Raw genomic sequence first — 13589 nt, 5'->3', positions numbered from 1 at the left:
GTAACCGATAGAAAGAATAGAAACGTGACAGGGGCTGAACAGTTGTAAAATAATATAGGATACACGCTTTGTTTGCCTATATATGTACAATACTGTTGTTTATATCTTATTCAAACATTTACTCGCTTCATATTATCGTGATGATGACGACAAATAAACACAATTAACATTCAAGTCACGGCCGGAAAACTGTGGATAGCTTTTATTTTGGCAATTCAAACCGGAAATACGAATACCAACGACGAAGAACCAACGTAACTATTCGGGAACTAACAGGAGCTTAACATTAGTTAAACGTGCACAAATGTAAGTCACCTGTTTTGCGTGATCATACGTATGATTTACTTTGTAGTTGATATTCTGACTGAAATATTTATTGTCCTTTCACCCTATGAATTGGAACCAAACACCTGGCATACGACTAGACGTAAGATGACGCCAGCCTGTTTATCTACGCAAGCAATGTAAAACGTCAACACCCTCCACCCCACCTCCACAGCCATGCCAGTCCAGTTTGTTTACTGGAATCAAGACTTTACAAAAGATGTGCCCGTCAATACCAATAACACGTCGGCATGGAAATCGAGGTTTGACACTGCCATTCAAGCTGGATGGATGGACAGGATGGAGAGGGGGCTCCTTCGCTATCGTTTGGACGATTTACAGACACGTATCCTGCCTGGCCCCTGTGGTTTTGTTGCCCAGTTAAATATCAAGAGAGGACTAGAGCGAAGAAAGCCTCAAGAGATCCTAAGTATTCAGCAAGATTTCAATGCTGAGCTGTTTCATTTTAACAAAGTCAATCCAGATGAGATCATATTTGAGATGATTAAGGAATCTGAGGAAGGGCATGAAATTGGCCGTCAATCGTGTAAGACTATTGTGTTGGTCAATGTCAGTCCTCTGGAGTTTGGACATTGTCTTTTTGTTCCAGATCCAGCACGCTGCTTTCCTCAAATCCTCACAAGGTTTGCCGTTGAAGTTGGTATTGAATCGGTCCTGCTCAGCTCTGATCCATCTTTTCGTGTAGGCTTCAACAGTCTCGGGGCATTTGCATCTGTCAATCATTTACATCTTCATGGATATTACTTGAAGTATAAGCTCAGGATTGAAACTATTCCTGTCCGTCCGCTTATTCCCGACAAAGGATTTTATACTTTGGGAGGATTTCCTGCAGGTTTTCTATTCTACACCGAATCCAAGGGAGTGAAGGATGTCGCCAGTGCCATCTGTCATGTCACTGACTTTCTAGTGGAGGCCAATGTCGCTCACAACCTCTTCATGACCAGAGGAGCCCCACCCTGCGAAGACGATGATGACAAGTTATTAAGAAAAGGCGTACGCATTGCCGTGTGGCCCAGAGTAGCTTGTTTTGGTACCAAAGAGGAGTCCGCTCTCAATGTTGCACTATGCGAGCTTGCTGGACATCTACCATTTAAGAACAAGAAGGCCTATGAGCTCACCACTGAGTCACGTGTTATAGAAATCATTCAGCGTTATCTTCTCCCGCATGAAGATTTCCTACAATTGGAAAAGCAGCTGACTCATCATTTAATGACACTGTAATGATTTGACAAAACATGTTGAGTTCTGCTCAGTCCTTATAATATTAATAAATGACAAATTTAAACTTTGCCAAGAGTGTGTGTGCGGTCACTTTCAAAGATGCCAACAGTTTTCCCAAATAATGATAAAAACCAGAGAGAGATTATTAGTAGTCAAGGAGGCCGTTATTTATTTTTCAGTAAAAGGGAAAAAATATTTACATATACTGAGTGATTGATGGATATAAGTAGATATACTGATGTAGTGTACAGTAAATATCACAAGATAAAAGATGTAATTCTGACCTTTTGGGTTACATTCATCTTTTGATCAGAAACCCAATATATGATATGAACCAAAGTAGCCTACAATATATTGAAAAAAAGGACTCCACTATACTAAGACCAAATCTTCCCAATCAGCGTGTAGGCCAATATGAATCGAAGTCGAGCATGATCCCAGTGGAGTTTTATCATGTGCTTGAATGACATCACCAAGACAGTGATGCCAACACAAATGATTAGTGCAGCGAGGTGTGTTTTCATCTGATGATGACGACCTTGTTTTTCCTCAATATCAAAACACATAATTGATCAAAAAAATCATAAGACTACGACTTAAACTTTGGTTTACTCGTCACTACCCACCAACTAGTGTGCTGCCCGTTATGAATAATTTCTGATAAATTCATAATTAAATTAATGGTGAAAATGTGAAACTGGCTGTGTCAATTACAGGATTTGCATCAAATCTTGACTCTGTGTGTTAACTTAACTGTTCTGTGGTCACCTGTATTCACCTTGAGCCCGGTGCTGTAATGGTTGACTGAGTCAAACCTGTCAAGCACCTTTCTCATGTCTTGTGGGAAACGTTATTTACAGTGCATGCTTGACAGGGTCTGACTACTGAGGTCATGAGAACAACCCCCCACCCCTCCATGAAATCTCCATTACATCGCACACACACACACACACACACCACAAACATGCATGCACACTGTGATGTGGGAGGAGTAACCAATACCATCCCCCCATATAGTGTTTATATGCCATCATTTTTGAGAAAAAAAAATCATTTCAAAGGTGGAACCATTGTTTGCTAATAACTGTATGTATGCTACTTGTTTTAAAAACTCAGGGGAGAAAACTTGTGAGCAAGCAAAATATTTTCCCTTTTTTATAAACTTTCACAGTCTCGTACTGAGAAAAAGAGGGAAAAACGATGTAGCAATTCACACAATTTTTAAGACCTAACAAGCTGGCTTGACCTCTGATATCAAAATAATCTATTTGTTGTTCTTTTATCACTTTAAAATTTATAACAGAAATGGAAAAATACACCTTGTGTTTTTTTCTATTTGGAGAATTATTGAACTGCCTTATAAGTCCCCAATATCTCAATCAATGAAGATATGAACAGCATGTGACTTCACCTTTCTGCGTTGACATCATTTTGTCTCATCGTCAGTTTAGGTAAAAAGAATTAACAAGCCTAGTATGACAAAGCAGTAAAAAGTCCTGACATCTATTTTCAAAGGTCAGGGGTACAAGTAAAGCATCTGAAAAATAAACACAGCAATCCATCAAAGTGCAGATACCTGAAATATTTACTTCCTGTAAGTGCATAAATACTATTTGTACTCGGTTACCTCCTGGCACTGCATGTCAGCCTTCCAGAAAGTGTCGAGGGAGTTACTGTGGGAGTGTCCTCTCATCTTCGCTCACCTTCATATGAGCTTGGCGTTCAGTTTGTTAGGAACTGCACCTGAGCACATCCAAGCTGAATCAATCAACTTCCAAACAAAATTGGCAAAAAAAAACCAGAAAACTCAACAGGATGGGCAGCGTTCAAAGCTTCAGAGAATTCTGTGATCGTACTAAAAATACAAATGTTCGTCTTAGTCTTCCAGCAGTGTGTATCGTTTGGCAAACAGCTATGATTATCTTGTTTGGAGTTTTTATTCGTTATGATGAGGAGTCTGATGCACACTGGATAGAGCACCGGAAAATAGAAAATATATCAAGTGACATTGAGAATGACTTCTACTTCAGATACCCAAGTAAGTAAATTCATATCAATCAGTGTCACTTTTTTTCCATGACAAATTGTTCAATACAACCTCTGCTCTTGAAGTATTTGTGAATGAAGTGTCTGTATTTTACTTTTAGAGAATAATTTCAAATGACTTTTTACAATGGACTGGAATCAATTGATTTATATGCAATGAGTTGACATTGCTGACGTCAACAGGTGATTATTTCTCTTGAGGTTAGTTTGTTAGCGTTATCACCAGGCTTGCTAAAATAAATATAAGATCCTGGTTTTATACTCTCTTTGTTTCATGATGAGATCAATAACAACCTGTTGTGTTGGTTCACAAATCACCATAGGTAATATTGTCAAGAAGCTGTTTTCTATTATTATTATTATTGAGGCAAATAAAGACCGTTTTCTTTACCTGCATTCCACTTTACACAATGCTGTTACTAATGTCTCCTAATGTTTCACAGTGACAACATATTGTGCCAGTAGATGTCTCAAATGGTTTGTGGTCATGTTTTTGTAAAGGACACCAGCGGGTGATGCTGGTATCCATCAGAGAGCCAATAGCAGGACTTGTTAAAAAAATCCCCTTTCAAATAGATAACAATGATCACTGATCTACAGTCACAAAATACTTGTATTAAAAAAACGAACTAAATATAAAAAGGAAATCTAATGTATAAATAATACTTTTATGAAATAGCTATGAAATAGACACACCTTTTTAGTCTTCATAAAAACAAAATATATATTGACCAAGTTTCAGAATATATTCATATTCTGTAAGGGGAAAAAAATGCGAGCAAATACATTTATAAGTTGACTTTTAAGACATTTAATATAAAGTGCAACACAATCCAGTCCAGGACCTTGGTTGACTTTGATCACCTTTCCAAACAAGTATTCCTCCTTAGAAAATAATTTTTGAAAATCATTGTCACAGGGTCAAACGATTGCAACCTTAAAGGGTAAGTCAACCCTAAAATGTTCTTTACAATAATATGTTGTATGTGCCCCCTATTAGCCTAAACACGGCATTCTGATTAATATTGCGTTTGTGGAATGTGAATTAAGCTGCTGAATTCATTTGTTTTTATGTATCTCAGGGGGCTGCCATTTTGCCACTTCCTGCAAGTTGCATAATGTCCGCCCCCTGACATGGGTAAAAACAAGTGGATTTTGCCTGTTGAATTCATATTCCACAAAAGAAACATTAATCAGAACACTGTATTTTGACTTGACAAGCTACACGGAACATACATATTATTACAAGGAAAATTTGGGGACTAACTTTCCCTTTAAAGGCTTTTTTGACAGTTTTTTTTCCCCCTGTCATACAAATGTTAAATAATGAGCCATTATTGTGCCATTATTGTGTCGTAATTGTGCGTGACCGATGTCCTAACACAGCTTTTTTTGTCAAGGTTTTCAAGATGTCCACGTGATGATCTTCGTGGGCTTTGGCTTCTTGATGACTTTTCTCAAGCGCTACAGTTTTGGCGCCGTGGGTTTCAACTTCCTCATCGCAGCATTTGGCCTCCAATGGGCGCTCCTAATGCAGGGCTGGTTCCACTCCCTGGATTACACTGATGGAAAGATCAAAATTGGCGTTGAAAAGTACGATAGACCGATTTCCTTTTCAACCTAATTGTAATTACTGGATTATCCAATTATTTAAAACAAGTGATGCTCATAGTAGTTTTTTGATACCGAATAAATGTTTGATGGATTCCACCAACTGTTTCCACAGAAAGAAAAGCAGTCAACTTCGCAATATTTTTTTAGATTTTTTTTAAGAAAGCTGATCAGTATTTACAACTTTAGTGACTCCTCAATGTTCTATTTGTCTCTTCAAGTTTAATTAATGCAGATTTCTGTGTGGCGGGCTGCTTGATTGCCTATGGAGCCGTGCTTGGTAAAGTCAGTCCAGTCCAGCTGATGGTCTTGACCCTGTTTGGCATCACATTGTTTGCTGTGGAGGAATATATCATCCTCACTGTTATACACGTGAGTAGGAGCACTCGTTTGAGTGGTTGTTTCTCCCCGGCTGACCAGCAAACCAAGTCAGGCTCAGTTCTGAAAGGAATGCACAGATCAAAAAACCTGTTTGGTGACTAATAAATAACCCTTGTTGACCTGAAGGCTCGAGATGCGGGAGGCTCCATGGTGATCCACACATTCGGCGCTTATTATGGCCTTTCCATCTCGTGGATGCTCTATCGACCCAACCTGGATCAGAGCAGTCGTCTTCAGGGCTCAGTTTACCACTCAGATGTCTTTGCTATGATAGGTTGGCTGGCGTCACCAAATGCTTTGTTGTTGTTCTGACTTCTTCCTAATATTATATACATATATATGGGTAGGAACTCTCTTCCTGTGGATGTTCTGGCCCAGTTTCAATTCAGCTATCGCCGACCACGGCGACGGGCAGCACCGAGCCGCCATCAACACTTACCTGGCTTTGGCTGCAACAGTGCTCACCACTGTGGCTTTCTCGAGCCTCTTCCAGAAGCACGGCAAACTAGACATGGTAACACTCCCCGAGGGACTTGATGAGAATCTAATTTAGTTCACGAACATTTTTGTTTGTCTTCTGCACAGGTCCACATTCAAAACTCCACTTTGGCTGGTGGTGTTGCGGTGGGAACTGCAGCAGAATTTATGCTGATGCCCTACGGGTCTCTGATAGTTGGGTTCTGCTGCGGCGTCATTTCCACATTGGGTTATATCTTCCTCACGGTATTGTTCACATTTAGATTTGATCTTAACGAGCATTTTGATGTTGGTCAAGTTCAGTTCCCTTGGTTTTTCAAGAACACTTCTATACTTTGTATACAAGTATACTTTGTATACCGTAATTTTCGGACTATAAGTCGCGGTTTTTTTCATAGTTTGGGTGGGGGGGCGACTTATACTCAGGAGCGACTTATATACATATATATGTTTTTTTTCACTTTTTGGGGCATTTTATGGCTGGTGCGACTTATACTCCGGTGCGACTTATAGTCCGAAAATTACGGTACTCTATACAAGTACCATTTCTGTTCCAGTACAAAGCAACATGACATGAAGGGGTTGATGGATTAGTTAATTCTGAAAAAAAAATCAATGAATCCCTCAGATAACAAGACGTACAGTTAATTAAAAAGGTGTACCAATACTTTTGTCACTGTCGTTGTTCATTAGGGGAAAGTTCAGTGTAACAAAAAAAGGCCCAAATATGCAATTGTCCACATAATCCTAATTTTTTTAAAGATGATTTATTTTTAATTGATACCATTTAGCATAGAATGAGAACTTGGTAAAAGCGCAGACTGGGTCATCAGCCACTTTTGATTAGGGTCAAAATGCTGTCACCTGTAGTAGAGGTGTGTCTTCATAGTTGTTGAACTGCACTTTGTGACACTTCTTTCACAGCCATTTATGGAGAAGCACCTGAAGATTCAAGACACATGTGGAATCCACAACCTCCACGCCATGCCAGGGCTCATAGGTGGCATTGTGGGCGCTATTACTGCTGCAGCTGCCTCTGAGTCGGTGTATGGTAAAGAAGGGTGAGAAGCATGTCGGCATCATGGGATTTTAGATGAAGTCAGACTTTTGACCACCCTGAATCTTTTCTTTTCTTTTTTATTTAAAAGACTGATTAACACCTTTGACTTTGAGGGTGCTTTTGAACACATGACCCCCACAAGGCAAGGTGGTCATCAGGCTGCAGGCATCTGTGTGGCTGTTTGTTTCGGTGTGGGTGGAGGCATCATGGTTGGTAAGCTAAATACACCGCAAAACTCTCCAGGTCCTTATATAGTTTTGGTGCACTTTCATGACGTCTTTGCACCCTTTACAGGTTCTATTTTAAGATTACCCATCTGGGGCGACCCGGCGGATGACAATTGCTTTGATGATGAACCCTACTGGGAGGTTAGTGACTCCACCAATGTCATAAATAAGTGCCTTTCACAAGTCACAACACATTTTAGTATAGTATAGTAACCAAGAGTCAGCGACGGTTGTTCACTCACCTCATTGGAGCGACGACTAGCGGGAAATCACTAAGTTAAGTTGAATACAACAAAGTTGCAATGTAATAAATAGGAACGAGCTCCGCTCTAGCACAAATGACAGAAAGTGCAACTTCATCGATGATAAAATGTGATGAAGAAAGCAGCTGTGATTATGCATTATTAATTTCTATTTTACGACTTGACCGGTAAAAATGACAGTTAACAGAGTTGCTACCCCTGACTGATGTTGAAATTGTTTGCAGGTGCCTGATGAGGAGGAGAGTATTCCACCAGTCCTACAGTACAACAATCACATGCTCAACAAAGATATGTAAGTGTTTTATTTTGTAGGTGTTCAGGTTAAATTAATATATTCATATAGTCATTCAATCTTTCAATAACTGCACCACACAGATTGTGGATATTGTGCAATATTGTTCAGCTTCAAGTTCTTAACACTGAAAAAGCTTTTTAAAAACGTTTTACCCAAATTATAAACGTTGAGCACCAAAAACAAAAATAATAATTACACACTAAAATATAATTGTACTAGTTTGACATTAGTACAATATTTTAAGCGAGGTGCTATTGTTGCATTTATTATCCTCTTGGTGGCAGCACTGGTTTTAGTAAAAATGAACACGGACACGCGCGCGCACGCACACACGCACGCGCATGCAACTTGCACAAGATGACCTTGGAGATGCAACGTTGACGGTAAATAACCTCATTCGATGAGACATATGAAATATTTTATTTTCGTCAATGACACATTTGAAGTGACACATTTTACTGTATAATTGGTGTTTTTAATTATGTGCCTTTATTGATTTGTTTATTTTTAGAACTGAGTCAAATTTCACCATGGAGCAGAACTGACCCAATGTCTTGATGATGGTGGTTTGCTGTTCTCTGTTAGTCCCTTTTTATAATCTTACTGATACAATAGTTCATTCCAAAAAAATGTGTATTGTCCAACCGGTGAGTATATTTCTAGAAATTTAGGTTGGATAAACAATCTAACGTGTAAATAATCGGTCAATTGATCGGTTTGTTTAGTTAAATGGTTTCCATGGTCTAATTCAAGACAGTATTTACTCAAGTGAATTCACAATATGAATTTGGCCCCTTAAACAAGCAGGACACAATAACTGATCTTTCCTGAGCTAATGTTGATTTGTTGTTGTCTGAGAATTCCAGATTGCAATGATGTTAATGCCGGATAAAATGTTTTTTGTGTGATGACGGGTAAAATTAGAATGGATCACTGGAACGCTGTTTGCATTGTTCGCTTGTGGTTCGCTTTGTGTGTCGAATCCAGCCACACTTGCTTGATGTCATGGTTTTAAATTTTGGGTTGAACGTATGAGGTACTGTATAGGCCTAAAAACATTTCTCTCATTTTTCACATGGATGTTTTGATGTATGACTTTGAGTTTTTTGTGTGTCTGGCAGTCTGTCTGCCTGCCTGTTATTTGGTATAGTGAGAGAATTTCTGGTGCGTGTGAGACTTTTTTTTTTTTTTTTAATGTTTAGTGAGATTTTTTGTGGGAGGTAAATGTTATTTTTGGATGTATAAAAATCGTCAACTTCAATGAGTCACTGGACAAGATCATCTTTTTTGCTGTGTGTTCATGGTATGTAAAGAAAATATTTGCAACTTATAAATTCCAGATTTGACTGATTTTGCTCAAGTGTCAAAAAGGTGTTGAATTTCAAAATATTTTAACTAGTTTACTATATCAAATTGCACCAAGAGATGTTTCTATTACTTTTTTTAAGGCTCATTAGTCTGTGAAGACGATGGTGGTGTCCCCAATTCCTTATTCACTGACGCCACACTTCCTGCTCACAATGCATTGTGGTCTACATTAACCGATTGAGTGACCATCGATGCACACGAATGTTCCAAGTATGTTGTGGCAAAATCTGAGTTCACCATTGTTTTTCTCACTGCACATTCAGTCAATGGCGTAAAGCCTATATAGTGCATTATATAAGGAATATTTTGGACATAAGGACACAGCCTATTTCTCAACATCTTTATAAATGCATTTTGTTTTTCTATTCAGTCATTTCTCTTGAGAATCCTAATTGAGTTTTCAACGAATGGACAAGGTGTATCCACTCTGTGTCAAATGCCCTTGAAAGAAAATGTTGGTTTATACACAAAAAGAAGGGCATTTCCTAGATCTCCAGCAAGCACTTTTGCCAGGGGTCAGACAGACTGTGAAGAAGGCTCCAACTCATGCAAGGGGCACTATGGTGACTAAACATGCCCTTGCCTTTTCAATGTGACCTCAGTTCAAAGGGCAGCAAGTAATAAAGGTCAAAGTCAGTGTTTCATTCCATCGATCTGACAGAGGATGACCAGTACGGAAAACAGGCATTGTGTAATTCATTTAGATGTTTCCCACAAATGAAAAGCAGCAAGGAGTTTATCTCCACATTCAGTGGTAACAAAAACGGGCTTCCATCTTAAGTCTTCCGCTTTTGTCTTCAGGAGCATGTTTGAGTAAAGGAGGTAATGATGCCACAAGTGCTCCAATTAAAGGAGAAGCCGCCCTACTGGGAGAAACGGTTCCCACATTTCTGCACTGATACCACACACACACGCACACACACACGGCCCTTCACATTGGAGTTCCCGCTCCAACTTGACTCATGTTTATTCTCCATCTACTTAAAGGACAAATGCAGAACTAATTCAAGGCATTGTTTAAATGACAGTTAGCCTCCTTAAAGGTGCAGGTGCACTAGGCCCAGGGGCCTCATGAGACCCAAGTTGAGCGTCTTGGGCTCAAATGGCTCTATCATGATGTTTTGATTGACAGGTGGGGGGGGGGGGGGATATAGAGAGGGTGGGAAAGGAGTACAGAACAACGCCTCCAGAATAGAAAGTGCACAAAACATACTTCCAAACAAGGGGCCACAGAGACGCTCATTAATGATAAAGAGCACGCCAGTAAATGTCTGTTTACGCTGTGTGCCAGCCATAGTGTTTGCAGGTTGAGATTAGTTTGTAATCCTTTACACATGGCTATGAAATTTATAGAAAGACAGAATTAACATTGTGGGGCGTTGTGGGAGGGTGCCTGCTGATATCCATTCATGGCAAAAGTAGTACAGTGGAACGTTAGAGGTCTGCCCTGTGTTGCGGGGCAACCTCTGAGATTTTTTTCCCTATTGAAAATAGTGGAAACGCAATTGCTTGATTCAAATAGTCAGGAACATTATCAGGCTACTGCAGAATTGGATTAGCTGATCATTTGAATCAGCAGGAGAGAAACTTCTGAAACATTCAGGTGAGCAGTTTCAGACCCTTGGTCCAGACATTAGCTGCGTCCAAATTCACTGGCTGCATCCTCCAAGGCCGGTTTGAAGGCTGGGTCCTTCACAGCCCTGGAAGCTCCACCTCCGTGGATCGCGTAAGACGTGGCGAATTTGGACAGGTGGACTATCTCTGTACAAATTAATAGGCAGCGTCCTATTTATGCACATTGTTCATCTTCGTTTTCGACAGCTTGGGCGAGTGAGCTTGTCAGTGTTAAATGCATTGCTGTCGTACAGAGTGGAGCAATGTCTGCTACAAAGCTGCCGTCACAAATTTCTTTTCTAACAACGGAGTGCAAAAAAAAAAAAAGAGTGAATCAAAAATACTTAAGTGCTACCCATGCAACGAATCTATACATTTCTAAGATACTGTTGGCTAAATGGCATGTTATGATATGTCAATACATTAAACAGAAACCTAATTTATATATGTTGGTCAACACACAAATTCTAAAAAACACAAAACCTTGAGTGCTTTATTTCTTCAGGTTATGTTGACATGTTTGGAGTTCCTAAATAAATATTTCAATAATAAGAAAGAAGCCCGTCGCCATGGAAATGAAGGCCAGTTTCAACGCTGCATTTGTGCGTCATGTGACATGCAGTCGGGTTGCTCCGGGAATGATATCATGTAGGTTGAAAACAGGTTCATGTACACCAGGGCTATTCAGTTAATTGATTAATTCAGTTGGGCCAAATTTTCAACTCCCATGTTTTTCCTGAACGTGTTGGGAAAATTCTGAAATAGATGGCCTCAGGGTTGTTTTCAACTTTAAAGTTCCACTGTGTCTATTAACTAGCAAGATCAACCTTCCAAGGTTTAACGGCACTTGTTAATGTTTTCAGGGATTTGTGTTATAAGTCTAACAAACTGAGCCATAAAATGCCTTGATGAAGCCCTATGCAAGTCCATAAATGTTTTTATAAACTACAGGTATTTAAACTAGGGGTCTCAAACTTGCGGCCCATGGGCCATTTGGATAATATTTTGCGGCCACCTACTTGCCATTCAAGTTTAATGATATGCGGCCCTACGTTTTTTGTCTCGGCGTTGCTTGGGTGTTTGTTTGTTTGTTTGTTTGTTTGTTTGTTTGTTTAAGATTGGACTAGCTGTACTTTTTTTTTTTCATACTCAAACCGAATTTTTGTGGAATACTCGATGTGGCCCAGACACAGCCAGACTTATCTCCAGTGGCTCCAACATTGAGTTTGGGACCCTTGGTATAAAACCTTTCTGTTTTCGCGACATGTGTTTTGTAGGCTTTAGTTTTCCCGAAACACACACCAAAAATCTGTGAAAGCTCCCACCTGTGTGTGCCCCAGGTATCTACCCACTCCACTAATTGTCAACAGAGACTGTTTAAATGTCTCGATCAGACCACAGTGGCGAGGAACAGAAGATTAAGCATGATCCTATTCGATCCCCGCAAGCCCCTTCTTACGGTCCGTTCCACCAGCTTTTGAAAAAAGAGGAGGGGGCTCCATTCAGACCTGTGATATGAATCCCAGACGTATGGACGAGAACAGAGCTTTCACCCTACCCTAGTTTCACAGAAAATACCCCTTTTTGGCAACCTCTAATTCTGGTTGCTACGGGCATCTGGGTTCAATGGCGCGCTCCTGTTGTGAGGGGACAAAGCCTCTCAGTCACCCAGCCATGGTTGCTAAGAGAGGCAGAATGTATGGGGAGGGACAGGGCTGTTGTTGTCCCAGGCCAAATGTCTCTCTTAAGGCGGGCGAGAAGAAGTGATTGACAGGTGGCTACACGCTCCGCTGCAGATCACCCAGGAGGTCTGAGGGAGGTGACATTATATCTGTGACTGGGTGTGTGTGCGCACTTTGGTGAGTTATGCAGTGAGAGCAGACGGAGTATATGATGGCGTTATGTAAATAAATTCAAAAAGTAGCATCAATTAATACTTATTGCCGAGCTGCTTCTGGTCTCTTTTTGTAGTGACAATCATATTTTGATATTTTGGGGAAAATAAGAACTTTTTAGAACACTAAAGTACTACTCAGTGCAACTATTGGGAAATTATGCAGAAGCATTGGACACAAAGAGAAAGTGACCGCAACGGCTATTTTTCACCACTCAAAATACACACGTACAAACAACAGCACAAATCTCAGTCAAATTGTTTATATTATCTACGCGGTATATCTGCAAAATCACAAGCCGTAAAATCCGACAATTCATCGTAAAAAGAAAATAATACTGAGTCAGCATTTAAGCACGGAACTGGACCATCCTCCTTGTAGAACAGTGATGAAGGTGAGACAAACACAGCTGATTGCGGTCCTAATGTTCAATCAATGAGTTTGTGTTGATTTGCATGTAGGAGGATAAGTGAGTGTTTGTGTTTTGTGCAGACATCAGTTCTCCCTCCAGGGCTGTGCAGCAGATAAAGTGCAGCCTTTTGGATGTAAAAGGGGTCCACGAAGGACCCTGCCTGGCCTCACTTAGATGCCTGAGACTGTCTGAGTTCTGCACTCCCAGACACAGAACCCTTCCACTCGTCAGATGCCGCCCGTCCCCTTTCCCGTCTCCCCAACCCCCTTCCCCTTGACCTTGACTTCTCTGTCACCACGGCCCTCCAGACAGTCTGGGGTCAAAGGCTAACACAGCAGTCACACATCAGACACGGTTCGAGTCCCCTGCGTCCA

General features: G+C 40.3%; 2 protein-coding genes across 2 annotated transcripts; both read left to right on the top strand.

The window, feature by feature from the left end:
• The first annotated feature begins 210 nt into the window (after positions 1-210).
• On the top strand, positions 211-2135 carry gdpgp1 (GDP-D-glucose phosphorylase 1). The gene is made up of 2 exons (XM_037254856.1): positions 211-306; positions 426-2135. The coding sequence occupies exon 2, from the start codon at positions 502-504 to the stop codon at positions 1564-1566; it is 1065 nt and encodes a 354-aa protein (XP_037110751.1). The 5' UTR covers positions 211-306; positions 426-501; the 3' UTR covers positions 1567-2135.
• Positions 2136-2959: 824 nt separating this feature from the next.
• Positions 2960-9281, top strand: rhcgb (Rh family, C glycoprotein b). Its single transcript, XM_037254855.1, has 11 exons — positions 2960-3604; positions 5013-5205; positions 5445-5595; positions 5731-5878; positions 5952-6118; positions 6190-6327; positions 7006-7142; positions 7230-7354; positions 7436-7509; positions 7856-7923; positions 8438-9281. The coding sequence occupies exons 1-11, from the start codon at positions 3382-3384 to the stop codon at positions 8469-8471; spliced, it is 1458 nt and encodes a 485-aa protein (XP_037110750.1). The 5' UTR covers positions 2960-3381; the 3' UTR covers positions 8472-9281.
• The last annotated feature ends 4308 nt before the right edge of the window (positions 9282-13589 follow it).

Source organism: Syngnathus acus, chromosome 6, assembly GCF_901709675.1.
Source record: "Syngnathus acus chromosome 6, fSynAcu1.2, whole genome shotgun sequence".
In the NCBI taxonomy this organism is placed as follows: domain Eukaryota; kingdom Metazoa; phylum Chordata; class Actinopteri; order Syngnathiformes; family Syngnathidae; genus Syngnathus; species Syngnathus acus.
This window is presented reverse-complemented; position numbering and strand designations above follow the sequence as displayed.